We start from the raw sequence: 19,481 nt of genomic DNA, 5'->3' as shown, positions 1-19,481 counted from the left end.
ACCTCAGTTTCCCCATGAGGCCCATAGGGGCCCTAGATGATCTAATTTCCCTCCCATTCTGACGGTTTGGAATTTTCCTGTCCAAACACCATAGATCCCACTCCAAAGATGCTAACTGACACGTGGTGCCTGACATTAGAACGCAGTAACTTCTCGCCCTTGCCTCTAGCCTTCCCCGGAGGCCTCCATCTGTTCCCCGTCGTCACGGTAACCGCCTGGGCCTTCCTCAGCTGGAAACTTTGAGTGACGACAGCAACTACGCCACTATCATGCGTCCCATTTGCCAGGTTAAAACATGGCCACCACTGCAACACACCACCCAAGCTTCGCCCTAAATACCTGGGCCCGACCAGCCCTGGAGCCTACTCTAGGGCAGGAAAGAGAGGAACAGGTGCGCCAGTACAGCGAAGCAGATTTCTGGGAACGTCTCCGGATCCTTAGTTTCTCTGGCGTCTCTGGGAGGAACCAAATCACCGCCCTATAGCGTCACTTCCGTCGACCCATGCGCCTAGGATTGATAGTTGCGGACATCCAATCAGAATAGGTCCCGCCCCCACGCCCAGGAGGAGGCGGGTTTGAGACGGAAAGTCCCGCCCCACGGCGACGTGAGACGTCAGAGTCGCCATGGCCAGCTACCCCTACGGGCAGGTGAGTGTGTGAGGGGCGGGCGAATCCAAGTGGGTGCCTCGCCAAGTCCAGGCCCGGGATCCCCTGCTTCTCTTTCTCCCCGCCTTCTCCGCGCCTTTCCCACGCTGAGGTTGGCTTCAACGAGGTTTCGCGCAGGAGAGAAGGGAATAGGGATGGTCGGTCGCGCCTGGCTCACGTCACGCAGGACTGCACGTCTGGGAGGTCGTGTCGCGCCCCCTTTGACGTCGTGCACGGGAAGATTTGGGGTTCTTGGACCCCACAGAGTCAGACTGGGCTTGGCCTGGGCCCCATGTTTTCCCAGGATCCCGCTGGGGCCGCAGGCGGGGTCATCAACGCCAACAGAACGTTTAGAGGACTGGTTCTGTCGGTGTCTTTTGGGGAGTTGATAAAAATACACCCTTGACGTACTGCATCTGTATAATCAGGAGAACCTGTGGGTTTAGCAGGCTGCGCAAACGAGCTTGTTCGACTACTGACTGAGTCCAACACTTCCATTTCACACACAGGAAAGCGAAACCCAAGGAGACATGGAATTTATTTGAAGTCACCAGGCAGTTAGGCAGCAGAGCCCGGAGCTGTCAGCAAATGCCTTTTCCCCACTTGCCAGCCCATCTTGATCCAGGCAAGAACACCACAGCAAGGCGAGTCAGAGGAAGGTTCACACCTTGGCTCCATCACTTAAATAGTTTTGAGCCATTGAGCCCTTTCTGAGCTGAAGTTTCCTCCTCTGTAAAATAGGGCCAAATAATAGGATCTACTTCATAGAGCTGTTATGAAGAGTAATGAAGTGACGCTTGTAAAGCATTTGGTACTATGAAGAGTGTGACAGGTGTTACCTTTTAGTATTTTGATTTTTACTAGATTCCTTGAAGGCCAGTGCTGGAAGGGCCCTCAGAAGAGTCCCTTCGTTTTAGCTCAGAGAGGGCTCCTGAGTTGCCTAAGATCACACTAATTTAGGAGATAAAACCCATGCAGGAAAAATTGGAAAGCAAGGTCACATGGGATATTGCTAAGTGCTGGGCTGAGTGTAATCACATATCAGAAGATGTGGCAAGAGCCCTCATAGGGAGTGCAGCCCTGTACAGTTTTTGCACACAGTATTTGGACATCCGTTATCTCAATCATGAAGGTTCTGTGAGCAGGCTAGCAGGGACTATTCCCCCAATTTATAGCCGAGGAATAAGCCCAAAGAGGTTAAGTGGCTTGCCCAAGGTCACACATAGCAAGTGAGGGAGTGCCCATGCTAGAACTTAGAGTTTCTATCATTGCATACTTAGCAGAGGTAGGAAGGAGAGAGGCCAGCCTGGGCTGGGGTTAGGAGGAAGTATAACCTAGCAGTGTTTCCCAAGCTCAGTTGCATTTGCTGAGGCTTGTGAATGTTAATAAGTATTGTTAATAAAGGAGTATTCTGTGGTTAAATAAGTTTGGGAAATACACTGTTAAATACAGCTTAATGAGTTTTGTTAACCTGTTAACCACAGGCCATCTCAGAATTCTTAATTTGTTAATAGACATTGTAAATTTGCCAGAGAGGCAAAATTTGCCAGAGAGGGATAGAATATGAAGTGTTTCTTAAACTTACTTAACTATGGAACGCCCCACCCCACTTATATGACATAAGTCTGGTCATATGTGGGTGACACTGGTATTCTTGAGGAACACAGTTTGGGAGAACACTGCCATAGTACATTGTTTCTCAGTGGATGGTCTACATCAGAATCACCTAGGAGCTTGTTAAAAAAGCACATTTTGGGGTTCCACCTCAGACCTGTTCTGTACCCAGGAAAGGCCCAAGCATCTACATTTTAATAAGCTTTTGGAGACAATTTGTATGCATCCTAGAAGCAGTGACTTGGAAATTAAGAGCCTCAACTTCCAGGTTAGACAGAACTGGGCTAGAATCCTAATTCTATTTAATAGTTATACACCTTTGGACAAATCATCTAAGGGCTCTGAGCCTCGGTTTCTTCACTTGTAAAGAGGGAGGACTAGTACTTCATAGGGCTGAAAAGAGGATGAAATATGATAAAGCCTGTAGGGAGCTTGGCGCATTGCTGATACCTAGTGTGTGCTAGAGCGTGGTGGCATAGCTCTTGCTGCTGGGGTCACTGTTATCATGCCGTGCTGCCTGGGGTTATGCTCAGTGAAATATTGAAAAGGAGCACAGAGAGGAATGTGTCTCTAGTAGAGGAAGAAATGCTTGTCTCCCATCATACCTTCTTCGTTCCTCCTATCCAGCTCCTGGTCCACAGTGTTCCAAGAAAGGAAGTGGGTTGTCTGAAAGCATCCAAAGGCTTAGTCAGTGCTGCCTCCCCTCCACCCAGTACATAGCCCTGGAGGATTCTAGCCTCTTGTTAGGAGTCAAAACTCCTGTAATTTTCTGCTGCATCCTGCCCCAGGGTCCTCAAGCATGGACTGGGTGTTGGAGGAGTAAAACTCAAGTACCCTTTGGTCCTGTGGGGGAGCCAGCCTGATGGATTTCAGTGCTTAAGAGCTTGGTCTCTGAGGCCAGCGAGATTTGGCTTCAAATCCTTGCTCTGCCATTTCCTTGCAGAAATTTCTTGCAGAAGTCTGAGGCTCGGTTTCCCCCTTTTTAAAAATGGGGTGATAAGAGTACCTACCTCAAGGGTTACTGCAAAGATTAAATGAAATAATCCACATAAAGTGCTTGGTATGGTGTTTTGGCATATAGTAAATACTCCAAGGGGAAGAGTGATACAGACACGTAAATTGTAGAATCTGTGCGATGAGTATTAAATGGGAGTAAGTGTCAGGCTAGCACAGGAGGGACCCCTAACTTAGTCTTGAGGGAAGGAAGTCTTGTTAAAGGAGGTGACTTTTAAGCCAAAAACCGAATCTCCAGTAGGAGTTAGCTGGGTGAAGAAAGGCATGGTATTCCAGTGGAGGGAATAGTATTTACAAAGGCCAGGAAGCAAGTAAGAGAGCCCAGTATTTTGGAAGAATTTAAGGAGATCAGTCTAGTTGTAGTGAAGAGGAGGGAGGGAAAGGGTAACAAGACCAGAAAGGCAAGCAAGGACCAGATCCTAAAGGGCATTATGTGCCTTTTTGAGGAGTGTGGACTTCATCCTGAGAGTTGTTGGGGAGCTCCTGAAGAGTTTTCTCCCATTCGTGCTTTGAGCTGTGACCGTGGGGCACTGTCAGGGGGTGTTGAAGCAGGAGAGACAAGGCAGGGAGACCAGTTTCAAAGCTGTTGAAGTAATCTAGGTGAGAGAACAGTGACCTGGTGAACATGGAGCTGGGAGGTGGAAGTGAGAAAACTTGGTGCCTAATTGAGGTGACGGAGGAAAGGAAAGAGGAGGTGTCCAGGAGGGCATCAGGGTTTCCCTTCACTGCAGTGGGAACACAGAAGGAGGAATAGATTTGGACGGAAAGTCCAGGAGGTTGTTGGATATGAGGTCTGCAGCTCATGAGAGATGAAGCTGGAGAGAAAGATTTTGGAGTGTCAGCACAGAGGTGGTAATTGAAGTCTTGGGACAGTTCTTGGCTCGCTGTTTATTGGCTGCAGATTTCTGGCCTTTAAATATGTTAAGAGGTTCTGCTGGTGAATGCCCAAACCACTCCTTCTGTAGTCTTGTGATTGTTTAACCCCTTAGAATGGGCTCTAACCTCCTCCAGCGGGTTGGGGGCTAGCTCCAGAGCACAGGCTTGTGTTTCCCCTCAGTACTCAGCATGGACCAAACTTTGACACCACTGGGCTTCACAAGGGTCTTGGGGTAGAAGAATGAGCCCTCAGAGCCAAAAGAAAACGTAAGACTTTCTGAGTGGGTTATTTGGGAGGGGGTGAACTCCCCACCACTTGCGGGAATGTAAACAGATTCCAGATGGTGCTGCAGAGATTCCATCATCGACTGAGAGGTTGAACTGGGAGGTCTTTGGGGTCTCTTACAATACTGTGGCTCTCGAATTGGGTCTAGGTGCGGGGGTGAAAACAGAATAAGATTCTTCTGAGTCTCCCTAATTTCTGGGCTTGAAGCCTCTGAAAGATTACCTAATCCAACCCTTTCCCCTTCAACCCCTTCCACTGTAGAAATGCGTCATATCTGACACATATATTTAGGACAGTCTCTGGCACTAGCACGTGGTAGACACTCACTCATTTATTGGTGAACACCCAGAAGAGGGTAGAGTGGTGGAGTCATGCAGACCCTGTTTTGAAGCTTACCAGTTCTAGCTGCGTCATCACAGGCACATGATTAAACTCTGCACCTTAATTTTCTCATCTGTAAAATGGGGATCATAGCACTTACCTCATAGGACTGAGGATCAGTGAGAGCCTTAATAAAATGTTAATTGCCCCTTCCCCCCACCCAAATTTATCAAATGTAGTTTATTTGCAATCAGTAAAGACCTAGGGTTAGTTTTCTGTAATGTTTTGGAAACCATGATTGCTGAACTCTTCCTGTCTTTTTTTTTTTTTTTTTTGACAATCTTGTGTTTATCAGGATGAAATGCTCTTGGAAAAACTCTTCAGAGGGTTGGCAAATGGCATGGAGTAGTATAAAAGAACATGGAATCAGGGACTCTGGTTTTCATTTCTGGTTCATTTACTAACAGCTCAGTGTCCCTGGGAACCCTCTTCCCCAGCCTGGATTCTTGTGGTTTTACTTTCTTCGTCCTCTGGTGCAAGCTAGAAACCTGAGTCATTCTAAACACTTCCCTTTCTTCACTGCCCCCTCCATCGCTTCTCTAACCTAATTAGTTGCCAAGTCATGTCTAGTCTATCTCTGAAAAAGCTTCAGAATCCATCCCGTTCTCTCTGAGTCTGCTGTCTGGTTCAAGCCCTGCCTGTCCAGCACCTGGGCTGCCGCCTCCCCCACCAGTTCATCCTTCACACCCAATGCTGCTTAGTTCTCTAAACAAGGCCCGATCACGTTTCTTCCCTGTTGGAAACCCTTCTGTAGCGCTCTGTTTCCTCCGGCATAAAGCTCCAGATCTTTTGAGTGGTATTCATTTGTTCACATTTTTATGGCGGCTTGCCGGTGCCAGGCTCTGTGCTGGACCCTGGGCTACCGTGATGAATGAGGCCCACTGTCTGCCCCTGGGGAGCTCACTGCTGTGTGACAGAGAGAAACTGCTCTAAGATGCACCAGCTAACTGAAATGCAGCAGGACAGGTGATAAGACAAGGAGCATGTAAAGAGCTTGCCTTTCTGAGTTCACTCTGCGTTCTTGCCCCAGCCCCCTGCTTTTTAGCCCACTCCCTGACTACTCCATGCTCACTCATAGGTCTGTGTGTTTGTCTTTCTTTCTTCCGTCTGGAATGTCCTTTACTGCCTTCCTTTTGGAGAATGCCTGTGTATCCTTCAGTGCCAGTTCCAGTATTATTCCTGCCTCTTCCAGGAAGCCTTCCTTGACCCACTGCCTACATGTGTTAATTTGATTGCTCATTTATCATTTGACAAACAGAAACAATTCCTCTGCCCATGCCTTCTTAATAGCATTTAAGTAGATTTTTCTGATGACACTGATCAGATTGTATCATAATTATCTGGGGCTCCTCAAGGCCAGGCCCTGTTTAGCTTCGTGCCCCAGGCCTAGCACAGAGCCTAACACAACATTGTTGCTCTGTAAATGCTTGCTGAATGGATGAAGTCTTTTCACAGTTGTACACCTCAGTTTCTTCATCTGAAAATAGGCCTACTAATACCTTCCTTTTTTCTGTTGGAGGATTGTTGGCAGAATTTTGCCAGTAGCATTTGTATGTATGTGAAAGTGCTTTGTAAACTGTACACGTAAGGGCTTTAATGCAGGGCAGAAAGGAAAGGGTTTAGTTGCGGCCAGGCTGCACCAGACCCCTGGATTGTGATAGGACCAAGGTCAGAAGACCGGCCGGCAGCACTAGCTTGGTTGTCGTGGGGTTGTTTCCTGGGGGAAGGGCTGTGCCTCAGGTGTCGTAAGCCAGGAACAGTTGATGGCTTTGCTCACATGACTTCTTGTGGAGCAGCAACTTCCTGGCTTGGTGTCCAGCCTGTTCTTCGGGTGTGCCCAGACTCTGCAGAGTCCCCATCCCCTTTTCTAGCCTACACTGGAATCCTGTGCCCTATCGCTTAAGGAAAGAGCACCGTGGCAGGAGATGGTGGGAGTCAATGGACTGGGATATGGACGGGGAGTGATCTGCCTTTGCCTTCAGCTCACAGTGTTTCTTAAGCCAGTCTCTTCCCCTCAGCTGGCCTTAGTTTCCCGTCTGTAAACTGAAGGGGTTAGGTTGAAGAGGTCTTCTGGGCACCTCTCCCATCACACCTCTCCAGCTCCCTTGGGAGTCTTTAAGTTCTAATCCAAGTGCTGCTTTCTCCTGGAAACCCTCCCCGATTTCACTCTCCTTTGTGGTCCCATGGCACATGGCTTATGTGTCCATTTTAAACACCTGTTTCCTTATGCTGTTTTGTTAAATGTTACAGAGTGTGTTTCAGTGTCTCTCCTATTAACTGAGCTCCTTTGAACATTTCACTCTCCTTTATACACACCCCCCGCCCCAAGAGTTTACCTGGCCCAGGGCTTTGCTGATAGCAATAATAATAATTAATATAACAGTAGAGCTACGATTTATGCTGGATGCTGTTGTAAGAACTGTTTCTTGTATTAATGGTTTTCAGACTGCCTTTTGAATCACTGGGGGGTTTCTGCAGGGCTCACTCACAGCCTAGCAAGGGAGGGGCCTATGTGGTCAGGGCTCTGGGACCCCCACCTCCAACCAGAGCAACTTTCTCTTGCCAGTTTTTTTTTTTTTGCGGTATGCGGGCCTCTCACTGTCGTGGCCTCTCCTGTTGCGGAGCACAGGCTCCGGACGCGCAGGCCCAGCGGCCATGGCTCACGGGCCCAGCCGCTCCGCGGCACGTGGGCTCCTCCTGGACCGGGGCACGAACCCGCGTCCCCCGCATCGGCAGGCGGACTCTCAACCACTGCGCCACCAGGGAAGCCCTCTTGCCAGTTTTTAAATATTTTTATTCATCAAAAGGTTCTTTAGGGAGTTCCCTGGTGGTCCAGTGGTTAGGATTCGGCGCTTTCACTGCCATAGCCCGGGTTCAGTCCCTGGTTGGGGAACTAACATCCTGCAAGCCGCGTGGCCAAAAAAAAAAAAAGGGGGGGGCGGATGGGGTTCTTTAGCTAAAAATTTAACTAACAAAATTCTGCTGTATACATTTCTTGTAATCTACAGAACAATTCAGTGAGGAAGGGATTATTATATTTTACTTGTGAGGAAACAGGCCACTGACCCATGGTCATGAGCTCAGCTGATGAGAGAAGAGTTTTGAATTGAGATTTGCCTGTGACTTCATTATCTGTGAAGGAGTCTTGCTACGAGCTGTGGCAGCTTCCAGGGCATAAGAGCGTCCACGATGCTGAGTGGGGAAGGTGGAAGGACGTGCTTCCTGCCCTCCCTCAAGAAGCCTCTCCTCCCCGAGCAAGCAGACTCTCTTGAGATGAAGTGTGACTTTGGCCTTAGCCTTGAGGGTAACTGTCCTGGAAGCTATCAAACGCAATTAAAAGAGGAAATCCAGGCTCGTACTGCCTAGGCCACTGGTGTGCCTTACAGGTTGATCTAAAACGTGTCCAGATGGTACCATCCTCACAATGCTCGGAGCCGGGCGCAGTTGCTCTCTGTGCCCTTGAGCTCACTGCAGATGTGTTGAGGCTGTGGTCCACTAGGCCATTTAGGGAGATGGAGCCGAACACTCTGAGCCTCAGGGATCCCTGGCTAGTGGCGTGGGGACAGGGACAAGAGAGGGAGGAGTGCTCCCATGTATGCTCTACTGTTTACATGGCCTGGGCTTAGCAGCCAGGAGACCTGGATTCTGGCCCCAGCCCCTCCACACGGTTGTTGTGTGATTTTTCTGGACTTGAGTTTTCTCCTCCATAGAAGAGTCCTACTATTAATAGTTACTGTGTATTGAGTGCTTACTTTGTGCGAGGGCCTGTGTCAGAGCCCTTTACGTGACCGGCATCATTTCATTCACATACTAACCTGGAGGTAGGCAGGCACTCTTAGAGCCAAGGATATTTAGGCTTAGAGAGGGTAAGTCATTAGACCAGTTAGTAAGTGGCAGACCGCAAGCTTGAACTGGTCTTTTTCACTCTTAACCATGGGCCTGTATTGCCTTAGGAGTAGGGTGTTGCCTGCCTGTCTCACAGAGCCATGAATGAGGCTGGGGAAATGGTTTTGCATCATGAGCTAGAGTAGGGTAAGGAAGACATGCTGTGGATGAATCCGTGCTATAGATACATCATTTGTGACTGAAGAGGGTCAGGGGCATGGGCTGGAGATCACATTTGCACTGTGAATTCTGCGGATAGAGATGGGGGTACCACAGGGTGTGGATTTGGAATTCAGTTTGATTAATTTGCCCGCTCATTCATACAATAAGTATTTATTGAGCATCTGTTCTGCACTGGGGGCTGGGGATAAAGGGATAAAGTGGCAAACCAGACATGATACCAGCCCTTGTGGAGCCCCTTGGTGTGCAGGGAAGGGCAGCCAGGAGGGCAGGGTTCTAGCCCTACCTCTGCAGGTCAGTGGCAGTGTGACCTTGGGTAAGTTGTATCTCCTCCAGAAGCCTTAGGTTCCCCATCTGAGCAGTGGGGTCATGATTCCAGTCCAGTTCAGCCCATAGGATCAGTTGAAAGAAAGGCAGTGGCAGTGCCTTATAACTGTAAAGTTCCATACTGTGGCTAGTTTCTGGCCCTGTCATTCTGACTGATATCTTGCTCTTCTTGCAGGGCTGCCCAGGAGCTGGAGGACAAGCACCCGGAGCCCCTCCGGGTAGCTACTACCCCGGACTCCCCCATGCTGGAGGGCAGTATGCTAGCGGGGTACCCCCTGGTGGCGGATATGGAGGAGGTCCTGCCCCTGGAGGGCCTTACGGACCACCAGCTGGTGGAGGGCCCTATGCACACCCCAACCCTGGGGGGCTCCCTTCTGGAACTCCAGGAGGACCGTATGGTGGCGCGGCCCCAGGGGGCCCCTATGGACCACCACCTCCAAATTCCTATGGTGCCCAGCATCCCGGGCCTTATGGACAGGGAACACCTCCTCCAGGTAAGTAGGGATCTTGGACTCCAAGTGCCTCTGACCTTGTTCTGAGTTATCCAGGGCCCTTCCTTGCCCTCCTTGTGGATGTGTAGGCAGCCTGGTCTCCGGCACCTTAGCATCTTGTCTCTAGCTTAGCTTGCATTAGCAGAATGAGAAGTCTGTTAGTTAGCTTTGCTGTGGTAACAACTCCTAAATCTCTGGCTTACAGTGGCAAATGTTTATTTCTGTTCCTTGCTCACACTTATTTACTCTTGGTTCCATGTCGGCAGCTGCAGGCTTGGCTGCTGAGGTTCTGCTCCACGTGTCTTTTCTTTCCAGGATCCAGGCTGGAGGAGCAGCCCCTATTTGGGATATACTGTTTTTGTGGCAGACAAAAAGAGTAAGAGAGCTAGCAGGAATGCACGATGCCCCCTAAAGCTTCTGCTTTTAAGTAGTTTATATCTCTTCCACTCATGTTTATTGGTCAAACCACATCCTCTGGTCAAGCCTGACATCAATAGGATGGGAATGGATACTCCTCTCACTGGAGGGGCTCTGCAGGCCGCCAGGCAGTGGAGAGGATGTACCATGCTCTTGCAGGGAAGCAGGGGAGGGAGTGGATTAGCAAATGATTGGAGATAATACTACAGTCTACCGTGGGGAGAAACCCCATTTCTGTGTAAGAGAGACTGACTGCTATATGTAGAAAGGTAAGATAGCATAGTTGTTGAAAGCTTGGGCTCTTGAGATCAGATCACTTACTGACCTGACCAAATGACGTCATCTCGTTAAGCCTCAGTGTCCACATCTGTAAAATGTGTAAATGTCACTACCTCACAAGTTTGTTAATAAAGATTAAATGAGAAGTTGCAGGTAAACACTGGGCACAGGGTATGGCAAATGGGAGGGGCTTAGTAAACAGTGTTCTGTGAGAGGACTCATTCTGGAGCATTCTCAGCAACGAGGTATGTGGCATTTAATGTGATAGCAGATATGGCAAGGGCCGTACCACTGAAAGATGCCGAGGCAGGCAGGAGAGTGATGGGATGAGATAGGGGAAGGATAAAGAGCAGAGATTGTAAAGCTGAGGTACTGGACAAATGGGGGCTGGGGAGGGGGCTTGGCAACTCAGTGGAGGCAGAGAATCTTAGGTGGGACTTCAAGCTCAGTGAAGATTTCTGAATGATTTCAGACAGGGGGTTGGGGAAGGTGAGATCCCAGACCCCTGTGTCCTCCCAGGCTCATTCAGTCAGCCTCTTCGCAGTGCTTGTTCCCAGGAGACCACACCAGCAGCGAGGCAGCCTGGAACCATTCTGGTGCACCTGAAGGGCCTCCAGGGAATGGTACTGCTGGGAAGCTGTAGCATCTTAGCATACATACCCAGCAGGTGACCGAGGAAGAGGCTCAGACCTTGGGGGTTCTAAACACTGTGAGCCAGTGGCATTTATCTTATCAGAGCTGGGGCTGCTGGCTGTTTGCTTTCAGCTCAGAAGCTTCCTGGTAGATTTCCTCCTCCTTTTAAAATTTTGTTTCTGAGCCTACATGAGGTCACTGCAGGGAAAGAAACCCCTGGCTGTGAGGCTTATCCCTCCAGGGCCTGAGGCCAGAGATAATGGGGCTGCAGAGGAGAGGAGAAATGTGCTTCAGTCTCTTAACTGCTCACCCTCTGCAGCTTCCTCTCTCCTCTCCAGTGCCGCCCGTGAGCCCCTGGAGCAGTGCTTCTTTTTTCTTTCTTTTTTAATATTTATTTATTTGGCTGCGCTGGGTCTTAGTCGCAGCACAGGGTATCTTCGTCGCAGCGTGCAGGATCTGTTTTTTCAATTGTGACGTGTGTGGGATCTAGTTCCCTGACCAGGGATCAAACCCAGGCCCCTTGCATTGGGAGCGTGGAGTCTTAGCCACTGGACCACCAGGGAAGTCCCTGGAGCAGTGCTTCTTAAAGTATGATCCGTATATCACCTGCAGTGGAGTCACCTGGAGGCCCCACTAACTTAACCCCGCTGAATACAGGGTCTAAATGTTGAACACCATGCTCTGCAAGAGAGGTTTGACCCTTAAAGGTGCCTCATTGCCCACAGGGAAGATCCTAAGGGCACTCGATTCCCAACGGGTCTTTCCAGACCCTCTCTTCCATCAACCCCAGACCCCTTGGAGTACTCTGAACACGCTCTGTGCCTTCGCCACATGCTTTTTCTTTTCCCCATCGTAACTCTTAATCATCCTTTCAGACCCAGTTTAAATAGGCCTTCCTCCGCGAAAATGTGACTGCATACATTCCAGGCCCTCTGTGAAAACTTATTTTGCTGTTATCTCATTTAATCATCACAGCAACCCTGGAAAGTAGGTCCATTTTAGAAATGGGGGAATCAGTACTCAGAGAATGAAACAATTCCTCTAAACCACACAGGCTAGTAAGGATCTTTGCTCTCTTTGCTTCCAGAGCCTGAGCTGTTCTATGCTGACTGCACAGACCACATATTACAGAGACTCTCCTGCCTGTGGCTGTGACCTCCTCTGCGCCATGGCACAGCAGCTGTTTTAGGAAAGAGGGTGGGGCCTGTCTGGATTTCCTATCCGAGGAGGTCAGACTAGTCCCTCAGTCAGGCAAACCTTTATCCTTCTGGCCTTACTTTGGGGACTGGACAGTGGTTTCTGTGCTGTCTCTGATACTTACATGTGTGAAGGAGCCCTCAGTCAACTCAGCAGGTTTACCAATACTGTGTAACTCTGGCTTTTTCCCAAGACAGTCTTCTGTGCTTCTCTGCTTTCATCTGCCACCTTCTCCCCTCACCCCTAGCCCACCCTGCATGTCTTTCCAAATGAATGATCCTTTCTTCCATCTGACGTACACACAAAGCTCCCAGACACACAAAGCCGTTTGAACCATGACAGCAATGCTAATAATCAGCAGGTATATAGTGCTTGGATGGTGCCAGGTGTTGATCTAAGGGTTTTCATTTATTAATTATATCTTTATAATAACCTTATGAAGTAGATGCTGTTGTGCTTGTCATTTCACAGATAAAAAAACTGAAACACAGAGACCTTCAATAACTTAACCAAGGCTGCACGTGGGAGAGTTGGGACTTGAACCAGGAGGCCAATTCTAGCATGAATTGAGCACCTCCCCTTTCTGTGTCCGGCTCTGTGCTAGCCCCTGGGGATTCAGAGATGAGTTAGGCTGGGATCTTGCTCACAAGTTGCTCCAAGTGTAACCTGGAAAGAGTAGGAAAAAACATGTACACAGTGGAATGATCAGGGCCATAGAGAGGAGTACAAAGGAGAGAGGAAGGAGGCCTGTCCAGGGATGGAAGAAGAGGAAAGGCTTTATAGAAGGAGCAGCATTTTATTTGGGTTTTGAAGGGTGGGTGGGAAATGGATGCAAAGAGATGAGGGAGAAGAGGGTATGAGACAGAGAACCTGGTGAGGTGAGTAAAGGCTTCATAGGGAGCTGTGAAGGTCTGGGTAGGACCAAGTGCCTTACTTACTGCATCTAGGCTGGAACAGAGGCAGAGGGGGACAGAGTGGGGATAGAGTGACAGGTAGATGGGGGTAGACCACATTGTGGGGAAACTGGAATGCTGTTTTAGGGATGCTGGACTTTATTTTGTAGACAGTGGGGAGCCTTTGAAGAGTTTTGAGTTGAGGTGGGGGGAAATTGGTGAGAACAGAGTGGAATTTTACAAAGATTACTCGGCAACAAGTACTAAGTGGTGGAGAGTTGCTGTCATGAGGATTTGGTTAGGATTTTGGGTTTGTTCCACAGTCAGGTGAGAGGTGTCTGAATCAGGACAGGTGCGGTAGGAACAGGGAGGAGTTGTTACCTGTGTATGGAACTGGCAGCTCTAGGCAGCTCTTTGGGTGTGTGGGGTGAGGACGTGTCAAAGATGTCTGCAGGGAGGTTTGGAGATGGGGACAGGCATCGGAGGTGATGGGGAGGGAAGAGACATGGAGCTCTGTGGCCACCCACATTCTGGTAGCTCTTGATAGAATATACCAGCTCTCCTGGTGCCAGAGATGGACCAGACCTGGTTCCCACCCCAGAGAGCTCCCTGCTGCCTGACTCTCAAGATGCTTGTCTCTGGGCTATGCATGTTAGGTGCTCAGCAAACATTTTTGGGGAAGAGATGATCCCCCTTTTCAGAGAATTCTTAATCTGCCGGACAAGTCCCTGTTCCTTAGAAACTTAAAATCAACTAGAGAAGTGGCTGGAGCACTGTAGGAAAAACCTGAAGGATTTGTGGAGTAGAAATCAACCGCAAATACTCGTGAGTTTACACAGAAGGTCCTCTTCCATTAGAGTAAGGATGTTGTCTTGATGGAAGACAGGGAGTGGGTAGGCAGATTTGTGAGACTTTTGAGGTAGCTGGGGGGCACTGAGGCTGACCCTTCCCAGCATTTCTGTGGATTGGTCTTGAGGCCTGCGTCTGACTCCCCTGGTTGGCACCCCTTCCTGCAGGTGGCACCCCTCCCAATGTGGATCCTGAGGCTTACTCCTGGTTCCAGTCAGTGGACTCCGATCACAGTGGCTATATCTCCATCAAGGAGCTGAAGCAGGCCCTGGTCAACTCCAACTGGTCCTCGTTCAACGACGAGACCTGCCTCATGATGATGAGTGAGTCCTAGCCCTTCCTCCTGGGCTCCGGCTGGGGCAGAGCCGCCTCCTGTCTGACGGTAGGTGGGTGGGAGGCCATTCTGAGGAGAAATCTTTTGGCCAGGGAGGATTTCTCACAGGAAACTGGGTTCAAGGTGAGATCCCTTAGAGAGCTCTTTTCCTTAGATCTTTTGTCAAGTTCTAGACCTTGCTGAATCATAGGCCAGCTCAGTGTCTCATTCTGCAGAATGGGACTCCCTGTCCTGGTGGGAGATGGCAGGGAGGGGGTCAGCTGCCAAGCCTGCGGAGAAGATGCAGTTCTGTCAGGGGTGGAGGCTGGTATAGTACTTGATGAGGGTGCATCTTGGGTACCGGCATCTGGGCCTCAGGCCTGTGGTTCTGTGGAGTGTCCTACTCCAGCCTGGGGAGAAGGGAGCCTCAGTGGTATCTGAGGACCCTTGGCCCTTAGTCTTGAAGCCTTCTTTCCCTCCCCCACCCAAGACATGTTTGACAAGACCAAGTCAGGCCACATTGATGTCTACGGTTTCTCAGCCCTGTGGAAGTGCATCCAGCAGTGGAAGAACCTCTTCCAGCAATATGACCGGGACTGCTCGGGCTCCATTAGCTACACAGAGCTGCAGCAAGGTGAGGGCCTGGCAGGGACTCAGTGCACAGGCACAGCTGGATGTTTCTCTTTACCCCCTAAGACAGAGCAAGGGGTTCTCTCTAGCCTCTGGCTACCACGTGTCCAACTGCACTGCAAAACGCTGCCCTCAGCACAGGCCCTCTCCCCACCCCTTCTGTGACCTGGCTGGGCCGTGAGCCCAGTCCAGGGCAGGGAAACGATCGGGGCTGGACTCTCTGGCGATGGGATTCCTGGCAGCACTAGGTGAGACAGGCGCAGCTGTCAGGGAGCCTTGGGGATGGAAAGTCAGCAGCCGAGGGCACTTTGAGACTGGTACATGTGGCTCGTGTGGCTCTTTCCTCTCTAGTTTCTAGCATGCAGAACGGAAAGAGCCCTGTAGAGGGGCTCAGAAAGGTGGCTTCTGTTGCTAGCCCTACTAGAAGGCAATTTCATTCCCAGCTTTGGGACCCAGACCACTCTAAAAGTTGCAGTTGGGTAAGATGACCTGAGGCCACAGCTCCAGGTCTGGTTCCAATTCTGACTCCAGAGGATGGTTGGTTAGTGTGGGGATGAGAACTGGACGGGGAGCTTTGCCACCTGAGAGGGAGAAAGGGCTCCCCACAGAACCCAGCCCCTCGCCCTGGCCATGGATTTCAATCAGACTAAGGAGCCTGGGGGCGGGAGCAGGGGGAAGGGGAGCTCCCTGGTGGAAGGGAAAGGAGGTGACCTGTTCTGAGCACCTACTCTGTTGTCAGGTAATGGTCCGGTGATGGATATTTGTAAGGGTGATATTATCACAGGAAAGCTAATATTTATTGAATGCTTGCTATGGGCCAGGTACTGTAATAAGCTTTTTTCATATATTACATCATTCTTTCTCTGCATGTGATAGGTACTGCTTCTTATTCCCCACCCTTAGATGAAGGATCTCTTATTATTACCCTTTTACAGGTGAGAAAACTGAGGCTTAGTCTAGGTGACTTGCCCAAGGGCCACATAGCAAAAGGGGAGCTGAGACTTTAGCCTGAGCTGGTAGATTATACAGAGAGGAAGAAGGAAGCATCCCAGGTGGAGGGACAGGAGGAGCAGCGTGGAGGCTGTGAGCTTGGAACTGCCCAGCAGCCTCGCCTGGGGAGATGGTGATGATTTTATAACTTGTAGCAAATAACACTTACTGGGTGCTTATTATGTGCCAGGCCAAATCCATTGCACGATCACCTACTTTAATCCTTACTAGAACCTACAAGGTAAGTATTATCCCAGTTTTAGAGGTGATAAGACAGAGGATTAGCAAGGGTTAATAAGCCACCTCTCATGTGTGTCTGCTCGGGGCAGGGTGACCCGAGGGGGCTCAGGCTCCTGTCTGTAATAGAGACGAGTCAGAGATGAGCGTGGACAGACTGGTGTCATTCTGGGACCCTGCAGGCCCCTAACTGAACAGACAACAGAGACTTTGAGAAAGAGGGATGGGGGCCTTCCAGCTCAGGGGAGCATCCAGAGCCCCTGTTGTGCTTCTGCCGTTTTGGACAGCCCCTCGGGACATCTGTCCTGTTTCTGCTTTGGTGCCAGTCCCCTTGAAGTTCCTGAACTGCTGTACTCCGTGGAGCTGGTTGATGGCGGTGCTCACGGCAGGTTTTTGTGTCTGCTCTCCAGCTCTGTCCCAGATGGGCTACAATCTGAGCCCCCAGTTCACCCAGCTCCTGATCTCCCGCTACTGCCCGCGCTCTGCCAGTCCTGCCATGCAGCTAGATCGCTTCATCCAGGTGTGCACCCAGCTGCAGGTGCTGACCGAGGCCTTCCGGGAGAAGGACACAGCTGTGCAGGGCAACATTCGGCTCAGCTTCGAGGACTTCGTCACCATGACAGCTTCTCGGATGCTATGACCAGCCCATCTGTAAAGTGGGGAGTGCACCAAGGGACTTTTCCTGGCTCCTAGGGTGGGAGAAGCATGTGGGCCTCTCTTCATTTCCTGCCCTTCCTAGAAAAAGAATTCTCCCCTGCCTGATTCAGCATTGTTCCCAAAGAGGGCTGGGAGTCTGTGTCATAGCCACCAGGTAGTGGGGACCTGGGCTGAGACCACACAGGTAGGGGCCTGACCTAGGAGAGGACTGGAAATTGAATGTCCTTTTACATCCTTGAGTATTTAAATGGCACAGCCGTGCGCCAGGTGCCAGAGATGCTGGTCATTGCAATGGAGTTAGTGTCCAGTCAGCTGACTCCAGACTCTAGCTTTTCCTTCTATGCCCTGATGCCAGCGGTAAGTGTTCATCAACCTCTTAACGATTAGCACCTGCGTTCCCTCACCCACGCTGTCTTGTCAGATGAACCCAGTTTCTCCAAAATGGAATCTGACCAGGGTGAGAGATTTGCCCATGGGACCAGTGGCTTGGATTCCACCCCCCACAAGTCCATGTGTGTTGACTTCTAGCTGCCTGTTCAGGGACCTTGGGCAGTCTGCTCTCTGGGCATCTTTGGCCAGGCTACCCCTCTGCAGCTTGGACCCCTCATACTTGCCTGCCATCCTCTGCTTGGCTTCAGTCCCCGGGGGACAAGTTGCTACCTCCCACTGCCAATGCTTTTTTTTTTTTTATTTGTGGTTGTTTTCATTTGGGGCCAAAAGTTTGGTGCAACTGTAAGCTTCAATACAAGAATAAAACTCTGGAGTTTCGCATTTTACACCACATCTTCCCAGTTACAGGTGCATATGCTTATCCATTCAGTCACTCATTTATTCTTTCATTCAACGAATATTTAAGTACATAGTATATACCATGCCATGCAGAAAGAAACAGCTCAGGGGGACATGCCTCCACAGGGCTGCTCTCACTTACTGGGTTGAAGTTAAGTGTAACTTAACTTCAGGTTAAGTCTGACCTTGCCAGGTTCAGTCCAAGAAGCTGACCGTGTGTTTTATAACAGTTTTAGGGCTGGCATTCTGGGCTAGAAGCAGCCACCCCAGACTTTCCACAGCCTGGCCTTTTTATTATCTCAAACCCTAGTTTTAATCTTCCAGACAAACTGCATTTATGCAGTCATAACTTTCTCCCCATTTTTGTTAAGCGCAGACATCTGTACTTGCCAGCTGGATCTTCAGATCAGCTTGATAATCAGTCTATAGCAAATGTCTACAGTGATCTGACAAAACTTCAGTCCGAAGCCAAGGCACCAGACGTTTTGGTTTGATTGGGGGACCTTATGATGGGTAATGGTGAGCTAATCCTTCTGTTTTGGGGGGATGAAGATAAGAAAACAGGCTCTCCTCCCTGCTTGGTTGGGGAAGCAGCCCAGTGAGGCCTGGCAGGTTATGTCAGGCTTAGGCAGTTAGCCCCGGTTCTCCTCTGGGCTGCTGTCGTGCTAGAATCCTAGAGTTAGGTGGAATCCAGTTCCCAGAGGCCAGCCCCCATGCAGAGCTAGAACCCCTTCCATGACCCCGCTTTGAGTCTGGCCTCTGCTTGCCAACCTCCAATGACAACTCAGTGCCTTTCCAGGCAGCCCATTTCCTCCTGGACTAGTAGGGACTTCTTCCTGATGTGGATTCCAAATCCCACCACCTTGAAAACACTACCCATTGGCTATGGTTTTCTCTCTTGGGCCACCGAGAACATACTCCACCCCTTCCTGCATGCCAGTCCTCTAGATACCTGGAACCTGCCACGACATTCCCCCAGGTCCTCCCTTCCCTAGGCCAGATAGTCCCAGGCTTTCCAGAAGCTGTTCACTGAGCTTCATTCCATGGCATCCTGGTCACCTGTGAGTTCATCTGAGTTCCCCAAAATAGAGGCCTGAGGCCCACCATGGTGCTGGGTTCAGCCTGCAGAGAACAGAGTAGAACTGCAGCCGTTAGGGGAAGCTTTTGTTGTTTCTTTGTTCCCACTGAGCCAAGTGTTTACTGAAACCTGTGTCTAGAACAGTGTCAATCATACTCCGTCACCTTTGTGATCAGCTGGGGCTGAGGAACCCAGGACCTGGGTTCTTCCTTGTGGGCATGGTTGGTTCTGGGCTTGGGCGTCAGCCCTCACACCTCATTCCACACACTGCCCCTCCAAGCCTGGCTACAAACTTGACAAACAGCTTTGGATCCTAAGGCTGGCGGGAAGGGAGTGGAGAATGGGCGGGACACCGTGTACCCTCTGGCAACAGCTGCACATCTGTGGCAGTGTTCACGTGAGCTGGGCTGGCGAGTCATCTGGAGCGCAGGATGACATGCTCAGACCACTCCCTCCACCTGCTCTGCCTACGAGGAGGGGTGCTAAAGCATTCCTGGGCTGGGCCCCTGGCAGGAGCCGCGGTTTGCGGTTTGCCCCACTTCTTGACGGGTGAGGTCATTAATCAGGTTAAGCAGACCCAGCGGTGCGCATGGCCGAGCTGGCCTCTGCCAGATGTCTCCCGCCCGGCTCAGCAGAGAGTCCTTCAGACTGCTTCCCACCTCCTGCTCTGGCAGCAAGGATCAGGGCCTCTGGCAGCCCTCTAATCATCTTGGTGGCAGATGGAACACGTCTAGCCCAGTCTCTGGCTTTCTCTTTTTAATCTGTGAGTTCATAGAAACGAAATGCAAGCCCTGATTTCCAAGAAGGTGAAGATAACAGT

The 19,481-nt window shown here is 50.3% G+C and overlaps 1 protein-coding gene across 2 annotated transcripts; it reads left to right on the top strand.

Moving 5' to 3' along the window:
• The first annotated feature begins 522 nt into the window (after window positions 1-522).
• Window positions 523-17,575, top strand: PEF1 (penta-EF-hand domain containing 1). 2 transcript variants are annotated; one of them, XM_024766896.1, is made up of 5 exons: window positions 523-648; window positions 9,384-9,702; window positions 14,135-14,290; window positions 14,771-14,914; window positions 16,548-17,575. In XM_024766896.1, exons 1-5 carry the CDS (start codon window positions 625-627, stop codon window positions 16,775-16,777), a joined length of 873 nt encoding a protein of 290 aa, XP_024622664.1. In that variant the 5' UTR covers window positions 523-624; the 3' UTR covers window positions 16,778-17,575. The 2 variants fall into 2 exon arrangements, with proteins under 2 accessions (XP_024622664.1, XP_024622665.1); XM_024766897.1 differs by lacking the exon at window positions 14,771-14,914 and having other exon boundaries at window positions 16,548-17,570.
• The last annotated feature ends 1,906 nt before the right edge of the window (window positions 17,576-19,481 follow it).

The sequence above is a fragment of the Neophocaena asiaeorientalis genome, unplaced genomic scaffold (assembly GCF_003031525.2).
Source record: "Neophocaena asiaeorientalis asiaeorientalis breed wild unplaced genomic scaffold, Neophocaena_asiaeorientalis_V1.1 scaffold79, whole genome shotgun sequence".
In the NCBI taxonomy this organism is placed as follows: domain Eukaryota; kingdom Metazoa; phylum Chordata; class Mammalia; order Artiodactyla; family Phocoenidae; genus Neophocaena; species Neophocaena asiaeorientalis.
This window is presented reverse-complemented; position numbering and strand designations above follow the sequence as displayed.